Raw genomic sequence first — 21,319 nt, forward strand, 5'->3', positions numbered from 1 at the left:
ATTTGGGACTGGATGATTTTCAAGTGCTTAAGAACTTAAGAGACTATGTAGGTGAAGGCTGGAACAAAATTGCCCTGGTTATTTTGGTCTAGATATAACTAGAAACATGGATAAAGCCAGGTAGAAAATCCTTAAGGTTGGCTTTCTAACCTTTTTTCCTACTTTAACTGCAAGGTAGAAATGCTGATATTAACTAAGAAAACAATAAAAATTGGTAAACTTCTTAAAGCCTTGGTTTTGAATCCAATTCAAAGGTTAGCATTTAAATTACCTGGTCTATGAACAATGGTCAGGGAGTTTTGGAATGAAAGAAACAGTGCTCTGTGAAGACCTAGATGGGTAGGATTGGGTCGGGGGGCAGGGAGGTCCAAGAGGGAGGGGATATATGTATATATATAGCTGATTCACTTCACTGTGCAGCAGAAACTAACATGACATTGTAAAGCAATTATACTCCAAAAAAAAAAAAAAAAATCACCTGCTGTGATAGTTCCAATGCTCAGAAAAAATAATTGATTTCTCTCAGTGCTTTTCTCCATGTGTCTGTGTATAATGGATACTCAAAAGTGAATGTTGACAAATATCAAACTTGGCTAATCTTGAAACTTTCTTTAACCCACAAAAATAGCAATTTCTTTGTGAGAGTTTTAGTCTGTTTCCTAATAGAAAACAAAAACTGATGTGGTGTTTGAATGTGTTTTTCATTTTTAGGGAATGGCAATGCTCTGTGAAACGATAGAAGAATGTTGGGATCACGATGCAGAAGCCAGGTTATCAGCTGGATGTGTAGGTGAAAGAATTACTCAGATGCAAAGACTAACAAATATCATTACCACAGAGGACATTGTAACAGTGGTCACGATGGTGACAAATGTTGACTTTCCTCCCAAAGAATCTAGTCTATGATGGTTGCACCATGTGTACACACTGAGAAACAGGACTCTGAACTGGAGCTGCTAACGAAACTGCTTACAGTTTATTTTCTGTGTGAAATGAGTAGGATGTCTCCTGGACATCTCAGAAAGAAGACCCTCGTTTCAAAAGGTGGCTCTGGGAGACTTAATGGCATTGCCTGTAGCAGAGACATGAAGGACATGAGACTAAGAGAAAAGTTGCAAACTCTAAAAAGAAACTTTTGAAGAAGTGTACATGAAGAATGTGGCCCTCTCCAAATCAAGGATCTTTTTGGACCTGGCTAATCAAGTGTTTGAAAACTGACATCAGATTTCTTAATGTCTGTCCGAAGACACTAATTCCTTAAATGAACTACTGCTATTTTTTTTTAAATCAAAAACTTTTCATTTCAGATTTTAAAAAGGGTAACTTGTTTTTATTGCATTTGCTGTTGTGTTTCTATAAATGACTATTGTAATGCCAATATGACACAGCTTGTGAATGTTTAGTGTGCTGCTGTTCTGTGTACATAAACAAAGTCATCTAAGTGGGGTACAGTAAAGAGGCTTCCAAGCATTACTTTAACCTCCCTCAACAAGGTATACCTCAGTTCCACGGTTGCTAAATTATAAAATTGAAAACACTAACAAAATTTGAATAATAAATTGACCCGTTTTGTAACAAGGTATTACAAATTCACTGTGTTATTTAAGAAAAAAGGTAAGCTATGCTTAGTGCCAACAGTAAGTGGCCATTCGTAAAGCAGTGTTTTAGCTTTTCTTGTGCTAGCTTGTGATTTAAGGGAAAAAAAGTGCTGTTTTTTGAAATGAAAAAATGGTGTCTTTCCCCTCTTTCTCCCATATTTTAAAGCTTCATCTTATATCCAGTTCCCAAAATGTTGCATACTTACCTACATATTTTTCTAGGTGTGCTGTGCTTGGGGACTATTTGAAAATTTAAAGCATGATTTAAATTTTTTAAGTGAGCTGTAACACTGGAAAGCTCTTCATTTTTATTCTTTTAAAATAGATTTTTTTTCCTATTTATATATGTAAAATTGTAGTGTATTTCTTTTCACCAAACAGTGTGTGGGACATTCTTTATCACTGTTTTAGGATCACCTCAGGAAGTGTCATTACCCAGAATTCCTCACTCTGCTTTGAGACTTGTAACTTTATCACTATATTTCTGCTTGGTGCCATCTTGTCAGAGTAATATTTGATGTCTGTGATATGTCAAGAATTATCCTAGGATAGAGATTTAAATTTTTAAGCACAGATTTCAGATGTTACTGCTTTAAAACAAATCAGGGATAACAAGTTAAACTTATAACTTAAAATATGCAATGACATTTAGAGGTAACCAATGTTGATATAGGTAACATAGCTTAGCCTCCTCCCACGAATTGCTTTTACAACTAACCCTGATATTAGTTTAGGATAGTTCATGCCTTATCTTTGATAAGAAAATGGAATTGACGGTAGGTAGGTGCCAAAGTGCTTTTCAAAACTATTACATTAGAATATAATTGGATTCTTTCTCAAATTTATAGGCCAAAGTAAAAAATTAATTTCCTGAATTTCTGGATTACTGATGACCAACAAATAGCCAGTATTATGCTATGTACTTTTGTCAGGTCATTTTAAAATCCATACATTAATTTTATAAAAGAATTTTTTACATGTCACTATCAGGAGCTCACTGTGAATGTGTTATCTTCAAATGGCTATTTAACCACACAGTACACTACATTTTACATAAAACATGCACTTAATCTCTGGGAATAATAAATTATATTATTTATAAATAATACATAGGTCAACAGACTCCTTTAAGCAGGGAGGGAAAGAAGAATAACAGCATTGTTGTCTGTGTGCCACACACCATACAGAACTTTGTGCTCTTGGTCACATAATGTACCCAAGGCTTTGTTGTATTTCTAAGAATTCCCATTTCAATGTTGAGTTCACCTTTATTTCAAAAAGTACTTGGCTTCTCAATTTCTTGGTTTGGTTTTGCTTCCACTTGGAAACTAATTAAGAAGGGAAAATGATGATAATGTTCATACATGAAAATTGTTAATCTCCTGAAGACTAATTTCTACCTGTTGTGAACAATCCTGTTTTTAAAAGTTAAAAAAAAATCAAAAGAAAACAAAAGGGAATATTATGATGAATGTTTGGCTTATGTGAATCTTAGAGATAAACTTTATAAGACCACTTATTCACAAAATAAAGTTTTCTCTTCATGTTAGAAAAAATTTTTAGAAATCCTGGGTATAGTACTTAACTCTAGCTAACCAATTTTAAAACCTGTATCCTTTTGAGAATTACATTGACAGAAAAATACTTTTTATAAGCAGTAAAATAAGAATGTTCCAGTGACTACCTGTCCTGATACCTAGTCTTGTTAAAACTTTCTTTTGCAGGGCATTTTCATGTTTGGTTTACAGTCAGTGTAAGTGGGCAAGTTAATAAAAACTTTGAGCTTAGGGATACTGAAAAAAAGAAAGATCAAAAAAAGAAAAATGATTTGTTTTGGGGTACACTGAGACCCCAGTAATTTTTTCCTCATGTGTATGGTGCTCCTTATGATTCGTCTTGTATTTTGCCTTTATGACACCCATCAGAACTGCTGCTCTAACTTATACTCTCTACCTTGCCCAGATCTCCGTGTAAGGAATGCTTTATGATCAACTGCCATAGGACTGATGGATTAACCAGTGTTTGGCTTTATTCGAAGTTTATGCCCTGCACAGCTCTTGTATGTATTTTAGATGCTAGGAAGTTTTTAGCATGTGATGTGTGATTCTTGTTTGAATGTTTATTACAGGTACCTTGTGAATTCCAGAACAGAGACTGTGCCTCACAATTGTTGGTCCCATGAACTTGCGCTGTCCTTCATGGTGATGTTTCGAAAATACAATCAGGAAAAAAAAAAGTTTAGAACTTAAAAATGAGTCATATATCATGAAACTAAAAAGAATCTGTTCTTCCCCCTTTCCTCACTCCTAGGTAACAGCTACATTTAAGTAAAATGCAGGTGGTAGGGGAAAAAATCCTGGCCAGATGATAGTTCAGTGGAATAAACTGATTACTGTTTTAAAAAAATGCTTCACCACGGATATTTTCCAGTTTCTCTTTTTTACCTTTTTAAAATACTACTTTTTAGGAACATTTGGTATAATGTGCATAAAATTATTTACTGATTTATGGGCAAAATGATACAAGTAGCATCTTGATTGAACATCATTTACCTCAGATATTCAACCAGCAGTACATTTTTTATGCAGTCTCAACCCATATCCTATTTGTTACCTCTCAAAATATTGGTAAACAATTATTTTAGCTTTACTCTGTATTTCTTGTCAGTGTTTTGGGCACAGGTTGTTGTACTACTGTCAAATTGTACTTGCTATTTTTTCTGCAAGTATTTAACAAAAAGTTAAAAAAGAAAAAAAAAGTCCCATAAAACCCCACCTTGGGTAAGTGATTGTTAAATATTGTACAAATAAAATGTATGCTATCCCCATTCCATTCCCAAGTTAAATAAAAAAATAAATATGGTATGATTTGCATATGAAGTTTTTCTTTAGTTATACGTTCTTAAAGGGGAACAGTAGCTTTATAATTTACAGTGAGGCTTACATCTTGAGATTTGCAAGAATGGGGACAGGTGAAAGGGAGGTTTGTCAGTTGTGGCATTTCTCTCCTTTGTTGTGTAAGCAGATTGTATTCCCACTAAACTACATATGTTGGTCCTGCCAATTTTAAGAGAGGCTAAATGGCCTTAGTTACCTTTTCATACGGAGATTTTAAAAAAGTGGCTTAGGTAATAGACATCAAAGACATAAACTACTCTTCCCAACTATAACTAGTTTACCACTTGAACAGAAGAATTCTGGTATTTTCACGTAGGGTAATCGGTGAGAGAGGTCACCAAGGAAGCTAGCATTCATTTACATTTTTAGTGTTGCAAATTCTTTTGTTTATCCTGTGACTTTTGAAGAAAGTGGGGGGTGGAAGAGCCCTACCTTGTCACACTGAGCGTCACAGTTCACACCCATGGATTCTCAATTTTTTTAGGGTAAAGGTGAAGGAAAGGGCAACACTTGGGTTATGGTGGTTTGAAAGAACCTGCGTTGTCTTCTAAAACCAAATGAAAATGCAAACCATGGTGGAATCTGCAAGGAATCTCTATGGAAAGACGGAAACTGTTTCCACAGCATTGTTCTGCAAAACAGATTCTTCAGACAGTTAATAGTATATAATCAACATATATAGCATTATGATGTGGTAAATTTGGACCAACAGCTCTTTAACTCCTCAGAGCCATTCTCATGCATGTCCACAAAATTGGAAAGACTTTGTTTTTTCTTAATAAGATCCTGTTTTTGGTAGGGCACCTGAAGGGAATCACATGAGTGAAAACTGCACCGATGGCGCTAACGTTCCTCCTCACCTGGTTTTCAGTCTTTTGATTGTGCTGTTAACAGGCTACATTCCTCCTCTAGTAAATGAAAATATCTTTAAGCCATATTTGTTTACATTATTCTCGAAAGCTTTTTACTAGGGCTTTTTCAGATTTGGTTTTTATTTTATTCATGATGGTTTAAGCAATTTAAGAGATGAAGTTAGTTAAAAAATTTTAAGTATATTTAGCTTCTCTGTATTAGGGAATGTGGAAAGGGGAACATCAACATTCCTCTGAAAAAAATGCCCTTGAAATGTAGGCACATGCTTCATTTGTATGACTTCTGCTAACCTATTTTTTCTAGTGTGTTTCATAGCTCTTTCACTGATATTGATGGACTTTCTGTAAGGCAGGTGAGGGCTCTCAACCTTTTAGTGGCATCATAAGCTGATAAAAATTTGCAATCTTCAAGCCAGTTCTTTGGGTGCTTTTATGGTCAGTGCCTTTAAGCAGAGGGTACTTCTCGAAACAGTTGAGAAGAATTTTTAAAGGGACAATCTTAACTCAAATGCAAAATCCTTGCTTCTGGTAATAGTGATGCCACTGTGGGAAGTATTTTTGCAAAACATCCCCTAAAAATCTGTAGACTATTGCATAGAACCAGGGTGCAAGCCTTAGCTTTCATAATACACTGCTGAAAAGTAAATGACAGTGATCTGAAAACTTAGAATGCCGGTATGCAAAGAACAGGTTGCAACTACTAAAGAGCTATTTTTATGCACAGAAATTCCATTCTAAACGCAATACTTCTTAAAAACCAAGTAAATAGTTTTTTAGAGTATACTTTTAAAAATACATGGTAAGGAACGCATTACTGAGTTTTGGTGTCAACGAAATGAGTTGAATTCCAGGGTCTGTCAATCCTCTGGACAGGGCCACTACTGTGTTAGTTTTCTCACCTGTAAACAACAGTAACTAAATATCATAAGGTCTTTGACAGTTAAAAGGATTACAAACTGCACAAGGATAGGGAGTCTGTCTTTAGTAAGCCTTGCATGAAAATAATAGACAATCAAATATTTTTGAATAAATGAAGTCACTAACACTTAACGAATGCTTACTAAATTTCATTTTAAACATACACTAGCATTAGTTCATGGATTCCTGATGCTTTGCCATTCCCACATTCCTCCCTCCTAGGGCTCCACATTTTGATACAAGCAGGTTTAGTTAGCATCGTCATACACTTTCCATTATCTGTGGGGGTGGGTTCACAGGATCCCCTAAACTGCCTGTGTCAGACAAATGCTAGTCCCTAGAACAGGCCCCAGAATCTGCATTTTTAAGACATGCTACAAAAGATTCTTCTGTAGATGGTATGAGTACCATATTATAAGGAGCCTGGAAGAAAATCTTCAAACCTTTTGCTTTTTTCTTCCATGTAAACCATCTTCTAGCCAAACTGATCAGTCTCCTGAACTAGAAGACCTGGGTGTGGGACAGAATCCCAAACTTCCATGAATACAGAAAAACTGCAGCACCTCCCAAAGGACCAAAAGATTACTCATTACACCTCAACTCTTACCATTGTTTCTTTACTGCTTTGTTTAAGGTTTGTAAAAACATCTGGCTGCTGGGTTGAAATGAACTCTTCAAATGTACCACATAAATACTTCACAAGTGTTAAATAAGCATATGATTCAATCCCTAAAATAGTCATATTTATTTTTTTGAACAACTACCTACAACATAATCTAAATTACTGGGATTATAAATCATGTAACTGCTCACGTGCCATGATTCAAAGGCAAGGCACAGCCATGATGCTACATGTGTAACAGTCTCCCATAAATACAAAAATACATTTTTATAAATATAAGAAAATGTAATAACATATCTTGTTGAAGGACAACATTCTTTAGAGAAGTATGCCTGAAACTCCACAACTGAAGCCATGGTTATATTCATAACCAGCTTAGGGAGGATGTTGCCCACTGCCTAACATCTGTAGGGCAGTTAGGGTATTTTTGCAAAGCATTCATAATTTGCGTATTATCCAAAAGTAGTTTCATCAGCTGGTACTCCCTCTGTGCATTTACTGATGTTCTTTCCATGGGCCTTATTAATTCTAATTGTTGTAAGTGTTCAAAGGCCTGAAAGATGAAAGAAATAGTTTAGGTTGAATAGGGGAAGTAAAGTAAACGACATTAACTCAGAGAACAGTTAGGATTTTGGTCAGTTGTGGAATAGAGTACCAGGAAACAAAACCTAACAGATATCAGTAAAGTTCAAAAACAACTCTCATCAACCTCATAAAAACTTCACACACCACACGAGGCAGTGTCAATATACAGTTATCCATCCCTGCATCATTGAATATAAACAGGGCAAACTTAATTCAGTTTGTACAATGTGGTTTTTGTTCCTAACCTCATTCTATGTCATATCTCCTCCTAGTACTTAAGTTAACAGTTTCCAGTTCTCTATAAAAACCTAAGATCTGATAAGACCAGTACTTTTTGACTAATTGCCTAGGTTACTCAAATTCGCCTTTACATTTTGTTTCTACCTTTGTAAGACTTTGCTGTGTAAAAGTTTAATATAGCTGTAAAAAGAGAGGGAGGCAGGAAAGACCCGTAGGAGTACACCTGTTCAGCTAACCCTATAAATAAATGATTCAGCAGAGTGGTACAGGTATGGAGAAGACAGGCTCCTGTTTCCCTAAGAAGTCTGACAGAGACCACTACAACCTGCCAGAAAGTCCCTTTCTTTCATCTTCCCCACCTTAATAGGGCTCTTTACTGTCTGCTTCCTCTTACCTCTAACATTCATGTATTATGTCTTTTCTAACCATGTTTGTTGTTTTAGGTATTTTATTAATGTATAAAAAAAACCCCATTAAATCATGACCTACTAACCATTAAATACTGATACACTGAAATAGATTATGAGCTTTCTATTCTTAAGCCTCATTGTGAAAAATACTGTTGGAATATATTCTTTATGTACTATAAAAATTCTTCTGATGAAAAGAGAAACAGTTCAGACACCATTAATTTCTGAAAATGAGAAAATACTAGAGGCTGCAGGTACTGGCTGAATAAAACTGAGGAGATTTAAAATTTTTCTAGGTAGCAAAATACTTTCTTATTTAATTAAAATGTAGAAATGAACAGCTTCAAATTACTCATAAAAATTTAAGTGCTCAGCTAAACCTTTCCACTCATACAACTCCCACAAGCTATGACTATCAGACAAATATGGACATTAGGAAGGGAGGAAAAAACCAACCTCCAGTATTCTAAATACTTTTCCTATTGTTTTGAAGAAATGGCAATGCCCTGATCTCTCATTTTTTGGTTGCTGTAAGAAATAAAATTGACTACTAATCCCTTATAAAGGATGCTAAAGAAGTTATGGGTCCACTGCTTAAAAAAAATAAAAAAAGGTGTTTCTTCCCATTAAGTCCTCTAGAGCTGTGCTGTCCAATAGGTAATCACTAGCTACACGGGGCTCCTGAGCATTTGAAATGTGGGACTCTATTTTTAATTTTATTTAATTTTTATTAAGTTTAATTAAAAAACTAACACTTAGAAGAAAATTTGTATGTTTGAAACAATTTCATAAAGTAAATCTACTTCAGCTAAATAATATAAGGAATCTAAAAAAAAATAATTGAAGGAATCTAAAGAGCAATTATTTCCAATGAATAGTCAGTGAATTAAGATGTGCTTTAAATGTAAACACACAGAATTTCAAAGATTTAACACAAAAGAAAATAAAAAACTTCATTAATAATTTTCTATATTAACTATAGATCAAAAGATTTTGGTACAGTAAATAAAATTTACTGTCCAAGTTAATTTCACCTTTTCTTTTTTTTTACTTTTTTGTTGCTACTAGAAAATCTAAAATTACATTATGTGGCTCATATTTCTGGTGGACAATGGTATGCTAGAATAAAGTTCCTCAAGTTTTAAAACTCATGCCTCACCCCTAACAAAACTTTCTCTGTATACCCTCACCAGCCAATGAGATTCTTTTTTGTTTTCTTAATGACTCATTCAGTCTCTTTTTACTGCTGAGATTATAAAGCCAACCTTAGAGGTATAAAGGGATAGGGTTATGACTGTAACAAGTAGATCCTTTGCACGATGCCAGTTCTAGGAAGAGACAGTAGAGGGCAGTATACCCCCAAAACTGTAAAAAGAACTGGCTGCATTCTTCAGAAAGATTCAAACATTTTTTAGATTGATTTTTTGGGGTCTGTTTTGAATAAAATTCCTGATGATACCTAATGTTTCAAAATTAATGAAAGTGCAACTATGATATATACAATCAAATCAGATGTAAAAATAAGCCTTTAAAAATTAAAAATCTTACCTTCATGACAACAGGTTTCTCAAAATTATAAACAGAATGGGCCTTCCTTTGAACAAACTTCTGAAACTCTGGACAGAAAGCAATGACAGCATTAGTAGCTTCAAATAAGCAGTGGGGGTAGTAGTGTTAGAAAATACCAATGTCTCATCTCACCATTATAAACCATTTGAAAATTAAAGGGCTCCTCTTCATAGATGTCATTTAAATGTTTCATTGCTATGATAAGACAGACTTCCAAGACTGACAGACCTATAATAAAAGGGGAACAAACTATGAGGTACAGTTTATTTACTGATACATAAGACTGATATAACTTTCCTTCAAATACAAGGATAAAGTGAAAGATTATGGTTTTGAGGGGCGGAGGGAGGTCAAGACACCCCTCTAGGTTCAAATGTGTTTCAGTCACTATTATCTAAATAATCTTAAGAAAGTTACTCAACCTCCCTGAGCTCAGTTTTCATATATGTAAAATAGGATCTTTCTAAACTTCCAGAGATGGTACAAGGATTCGAGACAATACTATCTAACACTTAACCACATAAACCAGAGCTGCAATTATGATGTAACTTTAAAATTACATAGGGCCCTCGATTATTCAGAATCTCTAATCCCCTGGAAATTATATCTAATTTTTTTTTTTTCCTGGAGAGAAGGTTCATTAGACTCTCAAAAGGGATAGTGAACCCCAAATGGCTAAAAGCCAGTGCTCTTCATTAGCACTTGGTGCAATGAGAATACCCGCAATACAGTCTCAGCTGGATTTACAATGTAGCAAGGGAGGCAGTGCCTCGAGTTTCTTTCACTTTAAATGGGAGGAACAATACCTTTTAAAGGGCTGAGTTAAAGGACATATGGATATAAAAGTATTCTGTATATAAAATACTATACCCAATATTAATTATAATTTTGAAAATCATACCATTATATAAACTCAAACTTTTAAAAAACTACTAATTAAGTAGGTTTCTCACCATGTACAATATTTGCTTTAGAGTCCATGCTACACAGCTGGTTTGCCTCCATCAGATCTGCTGCAGTCATAAATGGGTGTGATGGTGTTATACGATTTAAAGCAAGCATCTAAGGAAATGCAGATCAGAAAAACAACTGCATATTTACTTAGGCACTTTGGAGATATTACTGAACAAAACTTCTTAATTCAGAGAGTTATGAAAGAGTAAACAGTAATGCTTGGGAAAGGTACTCTCATATTTAGCTCTATTAAGATACAGTATTTCAATTCATATGCCATGTAACTGTATAAATGTAAAGCATTAAAAAATTCTTGCTGCTCTCTCTACCCCTTTCCATTTGCATATCTTGTTTGTTTACAACTCCTCAAAAGAAAAACATTTTAAAAGGAGTAGGATAAGGAGAAGACACCAAAAATAAGTAAGATTACTATTTAAAGCCCCAGACTAAACCAAAGCAAAAAGGCAGAAGTGTGACTTGTAAAAACTTTTTTACCACCCGATCAACCAATCCAGGTTAGTCTTAAATGATAGAGGTGAACTACTTTATATTCAATTGTATTAAAAAGAAAAAAACAAAAACAAAATTATACCAAGAAACAACTCTCCTTGAAAGCAAGGACAAGTTGCCTCCATGTAGCAAGTTCTCTGTCCAACGACTAACAAAAACTTCTGCATTTGAAGATTTATTTGTAACTTTCCTAACATCTAAATTTTACTTAATTTTTTAAAACTTTATTTTTCATTGAAATATAATTGACTCAGCATTTAAATTTAGTCATATAAATAAGGTTAGCAGGTAAAAATGCATGACATCTCATTAAATTTGAATTCCAGGTAAACAATGAGTAATTTCTTAGTGTAAGTATATGCCATGTAATATTTGGGACATTAACACTAGAAATTCCCTCTTAAAAAAATTATTTTATTGAAGCATAGTTGATTTACAATGTTGTGCTAATTTCTACTGTATAGCAAAGTGATTCAGTTATACATATATATATATATATACACTCTTTTTCACTATGGTTTATCACAGGATATTGAATATAGTTCCATGTGTTATACAGTGGGACCTTGTTTATTCATTCTACCTATATTTTGCATCTGCTAATCCCATACTGCTAGCCCATCCCTCCACCAGCCAACTCTCACCCTTAGCAGCCACAAGTCTATTCTCTATGTCTGTGAGTCTGTTTCTGCTTCATACGTAAGTTCATTTGTGTCATATTTTAGATTCCACATATAACTGATAGCATGTGGTATTTGTCTTTCTCTTTCTGACTTACTTCATTTAGTATGATAATCTCTAGGTCCATCCATGTTGTTGCAAATGGCATTATTTCATTCTTTTTTTATGGCTGAGTAGTATTCCACTGTATATATATACCACTTCTTCATTATCCATTCATCTATCGATGGACATTTAAGTTGTTTCCATGTCTTGGCTATTGTGAATAGTTCTGCTATGAAGATACAGTTGCATGTATCTTTTTGAATTATAGGTTTGTCCAAATATATGCCCAGGAGTGGGATTACTGGATCACGTGGCAAATCTATTTTTAGTTTTTTGAAGAACCTCCATACTGTTTTCCATAGCAGCTGCACGAATTTACATTCCGACCAACATAGTTGCTGCACAAATTTACATTCCACACTCTCTCCAGCATTTGTTATTTGTAGACTTTTTAATGATGGCCATTCTGACCGGTGTGAGGTGGTACCTCATTGTAGTTTTGATTTGCATTTCTCTAATAATTAGCGATGTTGAACATCTTTTCATGTGCCCGTTACCATCTGTATGCCTTCTTTGGAGAAGTATCTATTTAGGTCTACTGCCTATTTTTCGATTGGATTTTTTAATTGTTATTATTAAGTTGTATGATCTCTTTGTATATTTTGGAAATTAAGCCCTTGTATGTCACATCATTTGCAAATATTTTCTCCCAGTCCTTAGGTTGTCTTTTTGCTTTGTTTATGGCTTCCTTTGCTGTACAAAAGCCTGTAAGTTTGATTAGATCCCATTTGTTTATTTTTGCTTTTATTTCTATTGCCTTGAACTCTCTCCCTTTTTTTTTTTTTTTTTTTTTGCTGTACGCGGGCCTCTCACTGCTGCGGCCTCTCCCGTTGCGGAGCACAGGCTCCGGACACACAGGCTCCGCGGCCATGGCTCGCGGGCCCAGCCGCTCCGCGGCATGCGGGATCCTCCGGGATCGGGGCACGAACCCGCGTCCCCTGCATCGGCAGGCGGACTCTCAACCACTGCGCCACCAGGGAGGCCCTACTCTCTCCCTTTTTTAACCAGGGCCCAGGGTCCTTAACTGAAAAAAAAAGTTTGGTAATCCTTGTCCTTCATTCCCCATACTGGGAGGGATCCAGGTACCCAGTAGCTCCTTCCCTTTCTCTTACCTTTTCTTTTTGCTTTTATTATAAAATATTTTTGACATATAAAAAGGCAAGAGAATAATATAATGAATATCCATGATCACTTTCTCAGCTTACAAAATATAAACTTACAGAGTTGAAGCCCCTGTCTCTTGCCCTGGTTGGACTCTCTACTCTTCTCCATGCAAAAAAATCATGCAAGTCTTCAACCTTCTATTGCATATTTTTGTATTCCGAGACAATACAGAGTAATTTTCAAGTTTTATATAAATACCATATTGTACTTAATGTTACTCTTTCTTCACTAAACATCAGTCACGAGAATTCATCTATGTCCAGATGTCAGCTGTGGTTTATTCTTTTTTTTTCTGTTATATTCCTTTGTATATATGCACAATTTAATTATGCTTTCCCTTATTGATGGGTATCTGTCATTTTTTGGGGGGGATTATAAACAAGGCTGCAATAAACAATTTTGTACATGCCTTCTTGTGTATTTGAGTCTCTCTAGATACCTAATTTTCCATATTGCTCTCCAAAGTACCTATACATATTTATACTACTAGCAACAATAAACATAATAGTCACCATATCATCAGACATAAACTTTTTTTTTTTTGGTATGCGGGCTTCTCACTGTTGTGGCCTCTCCCGTTGCGGAGCACAGTCTCCGGACACGCAGGCTCAGCAACCATGGCTCACGGGCCCAGCCGCTCTGCAGTATGTGGGATCCTCCCGGAGAGGGCACGAACCCGTGTCCCCTGCATTGGCAGGCGAACTCTCAACCACTGCGCCACCAGGGAAGCCCCAGACATAAACTTATGACACCCACCATATTGGTAGAAAAAAAGGTTTAACTGTAAAGTTTAAATTGTACCATTTCCCTAATTACTGGAGAGGTTAAATATCTTTGCAATTTATAAGTCATGTGGGATTCTACATTGGTGGATTGCTTGCACTCATATTCTTAGTTCATTACTTTTTCATTTTTTTTTTTTTTGATGGTCGGGATGCAAAAACTCGGGCTCTGTGCACAGGTGCTGAATTGTATCTCAGAGGTAGAGTTTTGGGTGAAGTACAAAAGAATAGTTTTATTGATTTGCCAGGCAAAGGGGGAGAAAGCAGACTCTTGCCCTCGAAAACTGTGGGTCCCAACCTGGGAAGATTTAGTGAGGAGTTTTATAACAATGCTTCAAGGCCAGGGTTGCTGATAAGGATCAGGGTGTATGCAGGGCCTGCACTCCTTTAATATGGCCTCAGGTGGTCTTTGTTTTTTAATTTTTGAATTTTATTTATTTATTTATATTGCAGGTTCTTATTAGTCATCGATTTTATACACATCACTGTATACATGTCAATCCCAATCACCCAATTCAGCACACCACCATCCTCACCCCACCGCGGTTTTCCCCCCTTGGTGTCCATACGTTTGTTCTCTACATCTGTGTCTCAACTTCTGCCCTGCAAACTGGTTCACCTATACCATTTTTCTAGGTTCCACATATATGCATTAATATACGATATTTGTTTTTCTCTTTCTCACTTACTTCACTCTGTATAACAGTCTCTAGATCCACCCACATCTCAACAAATGACCCAATTTCGTTCCTTTTTATGGCTGAGTAATATTCCACTGCATATATGTACCACATCTTCTTTATCCATTCATCTGTCAAAGGGCATTTGGGTTGCTTCCATGACCTGGCTATGTAAATAGTGCTGCAATGCACATTGGGGTGCATGTGTCTTTTTGAATTATGGTTTTCTCTGGGTATATGCCCAGTAGTGGGATAGCTGTATCATATGGTAGTTCTAGTTTTAGTTTTTAAGGAACCTCTGCACTGTTCTCCATAGTGGCTGTATCAATTTACATTCCCACCAACAGTGCAAGAGGGTTCCCTTCTCTCCACACCCACTCCAGCATTTGTTGTTTGTAGATTTTCTGATGATGCCCATTCTAACTGGTGTGAGGTGATAACTCATTGTAGTTCTGATTTGCATTTCTCTAATAATTAGTGATGTTGAGCAGCTTTTCATGTGCTTCTTGGCCATCTGTATGTCTTCTTTGGAGAAATGTCTATTTAGGTCTTCTGCCCATTTTTGGATTGGGTTGTTTCTTTCTTTAATATTGAGCTGCACGAGCTGTTTATATATTTTGGAGATTAGTCCTTGGTCCGTTGATTCATTTGCAAATATTTTCTTCTATTCTGAGGGTTGTCTTTTCACCTTGTTTACAGTTTCCTTTGCTGTGCAAAAGCTTTGAAGTTTTATTAGGTCCCAGTTGTTTATTTTTGTTTTTATTTCCATTACTCTAGGAGATGGATCAAAAAAGATCTTGCTGTGATTTATGTCAAAGAGTGTTCTTCCTATGTTTTCCTCTAAGAGTTTTATAGTGTCTGGTCTTACATTTAGGTCTCTAATCCCTTTTGAGTTTATTTTTGTGTATGGTGGTAGGGAGTGCCCTAATTTCATTCTTTTACATGTAGCTGTCCAGTTTTCCCAGCACCACTTATTGAAGAGACTCTCTTTTCTCCATTGTATATCCTTGCCTCCTTTGTCATAGATTAGTTGACCATAGGTGCGTGGGTTTATCTCTGGGTTTTCTATCTTGTCCCACTGATCTATGTTTCTGTTTTTGTGCCAGTACCACACTGTCTTGATTACTGTAGCTTGGTAGTATAGTCTAAAGTCAGGGAGTTTGACTCCTCCAGCTCCGTTTTTTGCCCTCAAGACTGCTTTGGCTATTCGGGGTCTGTTATGTCTCCATACAAATTTTAAGATGATTTGTTCTAGTTCCGTAAAAAATGCCATTGGTAATTTGATAGGGATTGCATTGAATCTGTAGATTGCTTTGGGTAGTATAGTCATTTTCACAATATTTATTCTTCCAATCCAAGAACATGGTATATATCTCTCCATCTGTTGGGATCATCTTTAATTTCTTTCATCAGTGTCTTATAGTTTTCTGCATAGAGGTCTTTTGTCTCCCCAGGTAGGTTTATTCCTAGGTATTTTATTCTTTTTGTTGCAATGGTAAATGGGAGTGTTTCCTTAACTTCTCTTTCAGATTTTTCATCATTAGTGTATAGGAATGCAAGAGATTTCTGTGCATTAATTTTATATCCTGCAACTTCACCAAATTCATTGATTAGCTCTAGTAGTTTTCTGGTGGCATCTTTAGGATTCTCTACGTATAGCATAATGTCATCTGCAAACAGTGACACTTTTACTTCTTCTTTTCCAATTTGTATTCCTTTTATTTCTTTTTCTTCTCTGATTGCTGTGGCTAGGACTTCCAAAACTATGTTGAATAGTAGTGGTGAGAGTGGACATCCTTGCCTTGTTCCTGATCTTAGAGGAAATGTTTTCAGTTTTTCACCGTTGAGAATGATGTTTGCTGTGGGTTTGTTGTATATGGCCTTTATTATGTTGAGGTAGGTTCCCTCTATGCCCACTTTCTGGAGAGTTTTTTATCATAAATGGGTGCTGAATTTTGTCAATATCTTTTTCTGCATCTACTGAGATGATCATATATTTTTTATTCTTCAATTTGTTAATATGGTGTATCACATTGATTGATTTGTGTATACTGAAGAATCCTTGCATCCCTGGGATAAATCCCACTTGATCATGGTGTAGGATCCTTTTAATGTGTTGTTGGATTCTGTTCGGTAGTATTCTGTTGAGGATTTTTGTATCTGTATTCATCAATGATATTGGTCTGTAATTTTCTTTTTTTGTAGGATCTTTGTCTGGTTTTGGTATCAGGGTGACGGTGGCCTCACAGAATGAGTTTGGGAGTGTTCCTTCCTCCGCCATTTTTTGGAAGAGTTTGAGAAGGATGGGTGTTAGCTCTTCTCTAAATGTTTGATAGAATTCACCTGTGAAGCCATCTGGTCCTGCACTTTTGCTTGTTAGAAGATTTTTAGTCACTGTTTCAATTTCATTACTTGTGATTGGTCTGCTCATATTTTCTATTTCTTCCTGGTTCAGTCTTGGAAGGTTATACCTTTCTAAGAATTTGTCCATTTCTTCCAGGTTGTCCACTTCATTGGCATAGAGTTGCTTGTAGTAGTCTCTTAGGATGCTTTGTATTTCTGCGGTTTCTATTGTAACTTCTCCTTTTTCATTTCTAATTTTATTGATTTGAGTCTTCTCCCTCTTCTTCTTGATGAGTCTGGCTAATGGTTTATCAATTTTGTTTATCTTCTCAAAGAACCAGCTTTTAGTTTTATTGACCTTTGCTATTGTTTTCTTTGTTTCTATTTCACTGATTTCTGCTCTGATCTTTCTTTCTTTCTTTCTTTCTGCTAACTTTGGGGTTTTTTTGTTCTTCTTTCTCTAGTTCCTTTAGGTGTAAGGTTAGATTGTTTATTTGAGATTTTTCTTGTTTCTTTAGGTAGGCTTGTATAGCTATAAACTTCCCTCTTAGAATTGCTTTTGCTGCATCCCATAGGTTTTGGATTGTCGTGTTTTCATTGTCATTCATCGCTAGGTATTTTTTAACCTCCTCTTTGATTTCTTCAGTGATCTCTTGGTTACTTAGTAACTTACTGCTTAGCCTCCATGAGTTTGTGGTTTTTTATGTTTTTTTCCTCGTAATTGATTTCTAATTTCATAGCATTGTGGTCAGAAAAAATGCTTGATATGATTTCAATTTTCTTAAAATTACTGAGGGTTGATGTGTGACCTATCCAGGATAGATGTGATCTATCCTGGAGAATGTTCCGTGCGCACTTGAGAAGAAAGTGTAACCTGCTGTTTTGGGATGAAATGTCCTATAAATATCAATTAAATCTATCTGGTCTATTGTGTCATTTAAAGCTTCTGTTTCCTTATTTATTTTCATTGTGGATGTTCCGTCCATTGGTAAGTGAGGTGTTAAAGTCCCCAACTATTATAGTGTTACTGTTGATTTCCTCTTTTATAGCTGCTAGCAGTTCCCTTATGTATTGAGGTGCTTCTATGTTGGGTGCATATATATTTATAATTGTTATAGCTTCTTCTTGGATTGATCCCTTGATCATTATGTAGTGTCCTTTCTTGTCTCTTGCAACATTCTTTATTTAAAAGTCTATTTTATCTGATATGAGTATTGCTACTCCAGCTTTCTTTTGATTTCCATTTGCATGGAATATCTTTTTCCATCCCCTCACTTTCAGTCTGAATGTGTCCCTAGGTCTGAAGTGGTCTCTTGTAGACAGCATATAGATGGGTCTTGTTTTTGTATCCATTCAGCAAGCCTGTGTCTTTTGGTTGGAGCACTTAATCCACTCACGTTTAAGGTAATTATCGATATGTATGTTTCTATGACCATTTTCTTATTTGCTTTGGGTTTGTTTTTGTATGTCCTTTTCTTCTCTTGTGTTTCCCACTTAGAGAAGTTCCTTTAGCATTTGTTGTAGAGCTGGTTTGGTGGTGCTGAATTCTCTCAGTTTTTGCTTGTTGTAAAGCTTTAGATTTCTCCATCGAATCTGAATGAGATCGTTGCTGGCTAGAGTAATCTTGGTTGTAGGTTCTTCCCTTTCATCACTTGAAGTATATCATGCCACTCCCTTCTGGCTTGTAGAGTTTCTGCTGAGAAATCATCTGTTAACTTTATGGGAGTTCCCTTGTATGTTATTTGTCGTTTTTCCCTTGCTGCTTTCAATAGTTTTTCTTTGTCTTTAATTTTTGCCAATTTGATTACTATGTGTCTCGGCATGTTTCTTCTTGGGTTTATTCTGTATGGGACTCTCTGTGCTTCCTGGACTTGGGTGGCTATTTCCTTTCCCATGTTAGGGAAGTTTTTGAGTATAATAATCTCTTCAAATATTTTCTCTGGTTCTTTCTCTCTCTTCTCTTTCTGGGACCCCTGTAATGCGAATGTTGTTGCGTTTAATGTTGTCCCAAAGGTCTCTTAGGGTGTCTTCATTTCTTTTCATTCTTTTTTCTTTACTCTGTTCCGCAGCAGTGACCATTCTGTCTTCCAGGTCACTTATTCGTTCTTGTGCCTCAGTTATTCTGCTATTGATTCCTTCTAGTGTAGTTTTCATTTCAGTTATTGTATTGTTCATCTGTTTGTTTGTTCTTTAATTCTTCTACGTGTTTGTTAAACATTTCTTGCATCTTCTTGATCTTTGCCTCCATTCTTTTTCGGAGGTCCTGGACCATCTTGACTATCATTATTCTGAATTCTTTTTCTGGAAGGTTGCCTATCTCCACTTCATTTAGTTGTTTTTCTGGGGTTTTATCTTGTTCCTTCATCTGGTACATAGCCCTCTGCTTTTCATCTTGTCTCTCTGTGAATGTGGTTTTTGTTCCACAGGGTGCAGGATTGTAGTTCTTCTTGCTTCTGCTGTCTGCCCTCTGGTCAGTTCACTCCTTTATTGATTACTGTAGAAGCTCTTTATATATTATGGACAGTGTTGATGATTACACACATTGCATTTTTCCACTCCTTATCAGTCTTCACTTCATCTATGGTATCTTTCAGTGTCTAGACATTTAAAAATTCAATGTAGGGGCTTCCCTGGTGGTGCAGTTGTTGGGGGTCCGCCTGCCGATGCAGGGGACACGGGTTCGTGCCCCGGTCCGGGAGGATCCCGCATGCCGCGGAGCGGCTGGGCCCGTGAGCCATGGCCACTGAGCCTGCGCGTCTGGAGCCTGTGCTCCGCAGCGGGAAAGGCCACAACAGTGAGAGGCCCGTGTACCGAGAAAAAAAAAAAAAATTCAACGTAATTAACTTTAACCATCTTATTTGTTATGACTTGTGATCTGTGTAACTTCTGTAAGAAATCTTTCCCTACCTCAAGAATACAAACATATTTTCTTATATGTTTCTTCTAATTTTAAAAAAGAAGTTTTGTTTTTCTACATAAAGTTAGGTTTATCAACCTGAAATTTACTTTAGGCTATGCAATGACAGTGTTTTTTCTATGTGTATAACTCCTGATTTTTTTTTGTTGAAAAATTATCCAAACTATATTTAATCTCAGTCAGCACTTTCTCTTTTCTTTATAATTTCCACCAATTCTAAACGTTTTCTTAAATAAGAAAACCCCAAACAAAAATTGAGTCATCACCTTGAATTAAAAATATAATAGGAAACTGGCAAAACAATGGTTTTTCATGTTGACAATTCTGAGGCAGAGATATTTTCCCAGAATAATGAAAGGTATGTGTTTATGTATATACGTGTGTGTGTGTATCCTCCATATACCATAAGCTAGTAAATAAAGTCTAATTTTGGTACATAAGTAACTAAAATCTCTACTCTAAAAATTCTTAGTCCCTGTAATACTTCTGTGATAAAGACAGCTGTTGCTGAAAATGGCAGTGTGGTTTTGATAAATGGGAGGGGCATGTGCTAATGAGAGGGAAAGTATATAGAGAGGAAAACACTCTTAAGTTTCCTAAGCAAGATCAGAAATGGAGAAGGAGAATCTGTAAAAGTGGCAGAACCACATAGTAAAGCAGTTATGATAAGCTTGAAGCTAGACAGCCTTGGATTTGAGCTCTGGGTTTGCCATCTACTAGCTGTGTGACCTGGGGTAAGTTATTTAACCTCAAAGAGCATCGGTTTCCTCAAAGGTAAGGATAAAATACCCCCAAAGATTAAAAAACAGGATTAATATAACTAGACATAATGCTGGTAAAGTAACTAGGTCACCTGACTCATGTGCTATTTAATAAATGATACCCATTATTATTATAAATGGAAGTGATCAAGAAGAAACTCACGAAACCAAAATTATTTTTTCTTTGAAAGGTATTTGCCATACCTTTTGTAATAAGGAATAAATAATTTTCTAGAAATATTAGACTAGTATCAAATACTCTAAGAGAAGGAAAAACTTTACTTTTCAGAACAATTAAGTACCCCTTTCTTGATACTGTTTAAGCTTAAGATATAATTACTGGGTGAAAGACCATGACCAGGTAGGATTTGTCCAGGCATGTAAAACTAGTTCAACCTTCGAAAATCAAGCAAGGTAATTCAACATATCAACAGGCTAAAGAAGAAAAGTCATAGATCATATTCATTGATACAGAATAAGCATTTAACAAAATCCAACACAATCATAATAAACTCTCAGCAAGTTAGGAATAGATGGGAATTACCTTAACTTGATAATAAACATGTATTAAAAACCTACAGCTTATATCATACTTAACAGTAAAAGACTAAATCCTTTCCCCCTAAGACTGGCAATTATCTACCCTCACCATTCTTACCCAACATAGTGCAAGAAGTTCTAGCCATTGCAAAAAAGAAAAAGAAAGAAAAG

General features: G+C 35.8%; 2 protein-coding genes across 4 annotated transcripts in view; one reads left to right on the forward strand and one right to left on the reverse strand.

Annotated features, from left to right (window-relative positions):
• ACVR2A (activin A receptor type 2A) overlaps positions 1–4,514 on the forward strand; it is an 85,807-nt gene extending 81,293 nt beyond the window's left edge. Inside the window, exon 11 of the mRNA XM_060106172.1 lies at positions 712–4,514. Coding sequence (XP_059962155.1) covers positions 712–906 — 195 coding nt within the window. The 3' untranslated portion in view covers positions 907–4,514. The remainder of the gene's footprint in view (positions 1–711) is intronic.
• A 1,818-nt stretch (positions 4,515–6,332) lies between these two features.
• ORC4 (origin recognition complex subunit 4) overlaps positions 6,333–21,319 on the reverse strand; it is a 96,640-nt gene continuing 81,653 nt past the window's right edge. For all 3 annotated transcript variants that reach the window (XM_060106176.1, XM_060106174.1, XM_060106175.1), the window contains 4 exons: positions 10,665–10,773; positions 9,844–9,939; positions 9,691–9,758; positions 6,333–7,460 (listed from right to left, as the gene is read on the reverse strand). In XM_060106176.1, coding sequence (XP_059962159.1) covers positions 7,272–7,460; positions 9,691–9,758; positions 9,844–9,939; positions 10,665–10,773 — 462 coding nt within the window. In that variant the 3' untranslated portion in view covers positions 6,333–7,271. The remainder of the gene's footprint in view (positions 7,461–9,690; positions 9,759–9,843; positions 9,940–10,664; positions 10,774–21,319) is intronic.

This window comes from Mesoplodon densirostris, chromosome 8 (assembly GCF_025265405.1).
Source record: "Mesoplodon densirostris isolate mMesDen1 chromosome 8, mMesDen1 primary haplotype, whole genome shotgun sequence".
Classification (NCBI taxonomy): Eukaryota; Metazoa; Chordata; class Mammalia; order Artiodactyla; family Ziphiidae; genus Mesoplodon; species Mesoplodon densirostris.